This window comes from Opisthorchis viverrini, assembly GCF_000715545.1.
Source record: "Opisthorchis viverrini unplaced genomic scaffold opera_v5_72, whole genome shotgun sequence".
NCBI classification, from domain to species: Eukaryota; Metazoa; Platyhelminthes; class Trematoda; order Opisthorchiida; family Opisthorchiidae; genus Opisthorchis; species Opisthorchis viverrini.
In genome coordinates, this window is record NW_008751728.1 from 661,299 (window position 1) to 667,875 (window position 6,577).

At 44.1% G+C, this 6,577-nt stretch overlaps 2 protein-coding genes across 2 annotated transcripts in view; one reads left to right on the top strand and one right to left on the bottom strand.

Annotated features, from left to right (window-relative positions):
• T265_04387 (hypothetical protein) overlaps positions 1-2,207 on the bottom strand; it is a gene marked incomplete at both ends in the record, with an annotated part of 8,090 nt that extends 5,883 nt beyond the window's left edge. Inside the window, 2 exons of the mRNA XM_009169126.1 lie at positions 67-191; positions 2,186-2,207. Coding sequence (XP_009167390.1) covers positions 67-191; positions 2,186-2,207 — 147 coding nt within the window. The remainder of the gene's footprint in view (positions 1-66; positions 192-2,185) is intronic.
• The window catches only part of T265_04386 (hypothetical protein), a gene marked incomplete at both ends in the record, with an annotated part of 48,816 nt that extends 42,754 nt beyond the window's left edge, over positions 1-6,062 (top strand). Inside the window, 4 exons of the mRNA XM_009169125.1 lie at positions 1,179-1,470; positions 2,121-2,408; positions 4,135-4,297; positions 5,607-6,062. Of these exons, the coding sequence (XP_009167389.1) occupies positions 1,179-1,470; positions 2,121-2,408; positions 4,135-4,297; positions 5,607-5,987 (1,124 nt within the window). The remainder of the gene's footprint in view (positions 1-1,178; positions 1,471-2,120; positions 2,409-4,134; positions 4,298-5,606) is intronic.
• Between the last annotated feature and the right edge of the window lie 515 nt (positions 6,063-6,577).

Here is a 6,577-nt window from a genome sequence, read left to right on the forward strand (position 1 = left end):
GTTCAGCTCTGGGGCTGAGTGCAACTCCCACGCCATATATTCCACGAGTCATCGCTCCTGGGTCACCAGACACCACGCTCGGGTCTTGTATGCATGTTTCGGAGACACAGCATGCATCAATTTACGGGAGTACAAGGTTTCAGCAAGCATTGCCTGTTTGTCAATTTGACATAGAGTACGGACGTTAAAAGCTGTTAAAAGGTGTTATTTTGTTTAATGTTTGTAGGCAGCGTGGAGCATAAGGCCCTTCGGTCAGATGACTGACAGTCAAACGGCCCAGCGACGTTTGCTTGTGCGGTGGGAAGGGGTTCGGAGGGACATCGGTGGACGCTGAACTGCGCGGGCAAATGATACTTCCCGGTTGCCCAGGCCGAAGAAGCAGAAAGTTAGCAGGCTAAATTAAATACATGGGTACAAAAATTGTACTTGAAAATATTCCGCCCTGTGATTAAGACGTATGTCCTTACTTTCTATTAAGTACCCAATATTGCAACCAGATAGTCACGTGTATGTAAGTGCAATCGGTAGTTATTGATTACATAAGTGATCTGGCTCCATAGATCTCCACCACTGATGGGACCTCAGGTAGGTTAGTGACATTGTTCTGCTGAGGAACAGTTTTTACTCAGCACTTCTGGAGTCCTAACTTAGCCGTCACAATTTGGCGCCCCTGATGAACTGACGCATCCTACTTGTGTTGAGAACTACGGCGGCTTGGATGTTATCTGAGCTCTACTTTGTGACGAGATTGAAGCCTGCTTAACTTACTTGATACAAAAGCTATGAGATTATGGTGTCCCTTCGTTTCATTGCAATGTTCATCTTACTACTAAATGATGGGAATTTCCTTGTTTCTTGAATGTATTTCCCACTTTTCAGGCCACACATTTCGCGAGAGTCTTCAAGGTCTGTTGGCCATGCATCTCCGTTTTCGACCGGACACAGTGGAGGGGATAACTCGTGGTGTGCGTGATCGTGAAATATCTATCCTATCCCCAAGCTTTTTGCTTGACCTCACCCGGGGTCTTATCTTACCTACGGTGCGTCGCTACCAGGGGCAGCGTGGAGTACAGACTTCAGCCTCAGAAAAGATTATGGTTTCGTTTCATTGCAATGTTCATCTTACTACTAAATGATGGGAATTTCCTTGTTTCTTGAATGTATTTCCCACTTTTCAGGCCACACATTTCGCGAGAGTCTTCAAGGTCTGTTGGCCATGCATCTCCGTTTTCGACCGGACACAGTGGAGGGGATAACTCGTGGTGTGCGTGATCGTGAAATATCTATCCTATCCCCAAGCTTTTTGCTTGACCTCACCCGGGGTCTTATCTTACCTACGGTGCGTCGCTACCAGGGGCAGCGTGGAGTACAGACTTCAGCCTCAGAAACCAACTGTTGGGACGGTTACAAGACTCTTACCCGTCAAACCATGGACATTTACTGTCGTGAAGTGTTGTCCAGTGTTTTATGGTGAGTGGCTGGTTGTGACCTCAATGGAGGCTTGTATTTTTCCTACCGCCTTTTTATTTTATAAATTTGACTTAATTCAGTATCCGGTATCGTGTTACCGATGGCCTTCACGGCTGATGAGCGAGGTCTCGTTAGATGAATAACTTTTGTCCTTTTATGCATGCCTGCGTACATACCTATGTAGACCGTGCATGACTTGCATAGTAGTGTGTATTCTTCGATGTTTCACGAATGACAGTCGGTTTTGAGGCGCCACACAACGGATGTGAGGTGTTTGGTCTCTTAGGGTTTGTTTTTCGGGCACTAGGTGCTGAACCACATTTCATATCAAAACTGTATAGGAAGTCAGCCTTTATTTAGACTGATGACATCACTGAATCCAATAAGTATGGTAGTATATATTTCCTTACAGCTTACTCTCTTGGAGCAGGAAGATAATGGATTCATTTACTTGGTATATATACATATATATGCTATATTTTAAAATTACTGGACCCCGTTTGGAACCAATCGGGTGTTGGATTTGAGGAAGCTCCATCTGCCCTCTGTCGCATTTCAGCTAAGGTCTAAATAGTGGTTTCAATTTCGCTCACAGAAATGATTTCCATGTCGCTTTTTACTTGCTGTTATTTAATTTCCTACTTGTTCAGGTACATGAAACAACTCTGCTTCACCCACTCGTCTTCCGAAAATTCGACCAACGATTGTCACTTACTCGCTTGCTGGAACGAATGCATCGTTGTTTTTGGCCTCTTGATTGATTTGGTGGTTTCTCCAAGCGGCACTGGCGGGCGTCATCGTACTTACGGCGAGCAGACTACACCCTGTGGTAGCGATCGGTTGTTATCATCCTTAGTCTCCACTCTGTTGCGCACAGGACGCCTATTTCTTCAAGGTTTACTCAAAGGTTGCATGCCCATTCTAAGTAGTTTGTTTCGGTGAGTTGTCTGTGGATGTCATTTAATTTAATTTGTTGCACAGTTTGACATGCCTGAAATCGTCCTCGTTCGCTTTTCGCCGTTTCTCTCACAGACCCTAGATTGATTCGTGTTGAAACAAAATAGACAGACAATCAGATAATTAAAAAATGATTCATGGATGTCCAAGATGGTGGTGGCGCGTAGGCAAAAGTCCAGAATATATGGACCGTGATCATTCCATTGCAACCAGTGAACGTTCGTAAACCCTTGAGAGCTCTGAAAATTAACTGGTGTTTCCAAGACCAGCCGCCATACGTGTAAGGTCTGAGCGACTAGGAGGGGATTGAGCTCAAGGTCTCCGAAGTTCCTTGTTCGATATCTGTTGTAATTCTAGGAATTTACTTATCCTGGCCTTCGATGTTCGTGCGTATGTCACACTATCGTCAGAGCTAATGCAACTCCCGAGATACGTATGATGTTCCACAACTTTCACGGTCAATACTTGAATTCCTAAATGTATGTTCAAAGACTCTGCCCCGAAGGACTAGACGAACCTGGTTAGCTTTTCTAATATTGTTGGTGCCTCCTGCCCTTTTTGAATGGAAACAATGTCGTTTGTATATCCAGGTCAGATACATCTGAACATCGGAGTTTTGAAGACCTTACAGAGCTCACCTCATTGCCTCATCAGTGACGAAATTCAACAATATTAGAGAGAGTGGACACCATCGTCGGACGCCACTGCTTGTGGGAAAGCTTTTAGAGAGCTCACCTTACATTGTCACGCGCCCACAACTATGTGAATGCAAACAGCGCAGTATACTCACGAACTGTTCTACTGCGCCAGTTTTTTTTTAAAAGGACGAGCTGGCCGACTGATTCGAATGCACTGTTGAAATCAAGGAACACGAAGTTTGTGTGGGGCCTGTATGCATACCATTGCTTTATAAAAGAACGGCTGGCCGACTGATTCGAATGCACTGTTGAAATCAAGGAACACGAAGTTTGTGTGGGGCCTGTATGCATACCATTGCTTTAACACAAAAGATGTGGTCCACACTGTCACTTCCCGGTCGGAATCCTGCCTGCGGTTCTCAGATGTCATCTTCATGCGCCTTCGTAAGGTGACGTAAGATAAACGGCACGAAGCTTCGACCATAGTAGACAGTGTGTTATATTTCAGAGAAACTGTCTCTAACTGTTGCGACTGGTTGACAAATCCTTCAGCCTTATGGGAAGAAGAGGATTCTTGCAAGGATGGTCATTATTTCGAAGGACCACCTCATTATATCAAATTATTGCTAAACTGTAAGCAACTGCGCTTTCTTGACGTAACATACGCGAAGTCGACTCCAATACTTTCTGAAAAGTGAGAGTAAATTGGGTGTGATCCAGGTAAACATTGGTGAGCATCATGCACGGATGTCGGGTTCAATGCAGTATTGTGATGCTTATCAGATTGGCATGGATATACGAAGCTTAAAAAAATGTACCACGGTACACGCACCAAACTGATTGGCTTTCTAGTTCTCGAAGGCTTCGATCATTTCCACGTCATCCGTTGATATTTCCTGTTTGCGCTGGATAAAGACTAGGTTTCGGTGCCCATATTCCTATAAGGCAGTCACTTGTTTTCCGAGTTGTCGAGTATGGGGATTTTGTATCCTGAGATACCCAATCACTTTGCTCACTTGTCTCAGTCGCGTTTTACGGCTATTGATTCTCCTTTTGTCCTACCATACAGCCACAGGGGTGTTGAGGTCGTCACATTCTTGAAGAACACTCAATCGCTCACACGATTTTTGCAGCGGGTGTGCACGCATGCCAAAACCAATCGAGATGCTAAGCTGGCCAATCAAATTCCGGCAACCCGAAGGTGCTTGGAAATTTTTGTCTACAGGGTGAAAGTGAGTTCCAGGGTGGCAAATATAACCTATTGACCAATGAGGGACGGTTCACCGGGTACCTGTGCGCAACCATTTGACTGGAAGTCGGACGTGAGGTTATGGTTGGAGTGTTTTCACCAGTTTTACAACTTTCAACTTTCGTTGCTTTTGTTGCTCAGTTAACACGCAATCCCGGAGGAAGTTCGAACTCTACATTCAAGTCCTCCCGACCTGGGCAACATAAATTGACACATAAATTCATATAAACTTCAACGTTCTTAACAAATTTCTTTACTGCTATGTTTTTTTGTATTCCTGTAACAAATGGTGAGAAGTTACTTAGTACGGTACCGTTACGTCGGTGCTGATGATGTCAATATCCTACCGTGCACCAAATTTCTTTTTGCCTCAACTGCTTTTCGCTATGATCTGACTGTGGTAGTCAGATTCACCGGAATGATTATTAGGACACCAGCTCCTTTACAGCATCATAGAAAAGCATCCGGTTTAAGTGCTTGCAATTTACAATGGAATAATTTTTCCGTGATGGCGACGCTCATAAAAAAAGTGCTATCCCTCAAAATACTTAGCACTTTAGAACTGTACCGAAGTTCGCAACCATCATTAAGCCCACTAACGCCTAGTAACATTCGGATTAACGTTGCAAGATTAGCATCCGACTTTGAGAGACAAAGTTAGCACTGCGTGATGCAATCATGTTAATCCTTTAGGTATGCCGACTTCATTTTAGATCTTTTATCGGTTCTTACTATGTTCATCTCACTCCCAGTGGTTTTCCTTATACCTTTCTACTCTCTAGGAAGCTAATAGCTACAATAAATCTCGAGGCAAGCGACGTCCCAGGGTGACCCTGTTAGGTGACCTTCAGCTAACCTAGTCTTACATTTCTAAATACCTTTGAGACACTGAACGAGATTTCCGGGACGGAAATTCCACCGCTATCCGCCCAGCAAATAAACACTCTTAGGCGATGATAATATTTACACTCGTCCCTTTGTGACATTTTTGTAACATTCTGTTCACCAATTCCTCGGGAAGACCCTTCGTTATCCATAATTACGACGCTTAGTTTATCAAACACTTTGGTGCACGTATGACCCTTCATCTGTGTATGCAAGCTTTAGTCACTGCATTTTCTTCACCGTAAACTCAGTGGCTTGCCATCTTGACGTAAGAAGTAGTAAAAGTGCATTTTTTTTCTCAATAGACGTATTCAGTTTAAATCAACACAATATACTTTGCACGTTTCCCACTCCTACATGTGACCAAATTACTATTTGTCGGAAACTGTGTTGTGCTTCCATTCCAGATTCTATTATCACAAAACCAATGCTCCGATGCCTTTTGGCTGGGGACGTTAAAAAATCGTGATTTGGCCGGAGTCGAACTACCAGATGACAGTGACTCTGAAAACGAAAGTCAGTCAACTCCTGGTTCAGCGCGTTTACCCGTACAGCGCCGGGTGCCACCCCCCAGAATAAGTTATTCCCCCTCTTTACCGGCCGAGGAGATTCGTGGCTCAATTGATTCTGACCTCGACGGCAGTGAGGACGACAATGAGTCGAATGTACAGTCGGTAGAAAGCCCGACAGAGGCTGACCTGGGTGATAGTGATCATAGTGATGAGAATGGTTCCGAGGAAGAGGATGGGCTGATTGAGCCAAGTGACACAGAGTCGTGTCAACTATGAATACGTTTTCTTATTTCCAAGTTACCATGTTTTACATCCAAGAAATATAAAGATCATCTCATTTTTAACGACCGGTTATTTCCCTTTGGTGTGAAGTTAGGGCGTGCCCTTGTTCAGCAGAGGTTGTAACATTGGAATATCTGATTGTTTTAATCTGCGGAAGTCGAACCCGCTGGCACCATTTCAGTTTTACGTTGCATAGAGAAAATGTACCTGAATTTATCCTGTACGTCAGTCTGTCATGCACAGTTTTGTGGAGTGAATCCACGTAGTTTTCTGTGGGTAATGGAGTTGGCTGATTTTTTTTGGGTGTGTAGCATAAGTTGCCTGGTAAGACTGGTTATAAATTTATTGGAAGCCTGGTTTCCGAGTTCTCGTCGATTGTCATGCGGTTGACTTATGGTCTTAAGGCTCTTCAACTTAACTGTAGTCCCATGCAGCTAGCTTATGCTCCTACCCTCACGTATAGTGGAGGGTGTGGTTTGCTGTTCAATTATTTCGCGCGATTTCCGATTCACATTCTAACTCGTTAATTTAGGTGATGTTGATGAACGAAATAGATCTGAGTGGTGGGTAGCTGACTGAGAGCG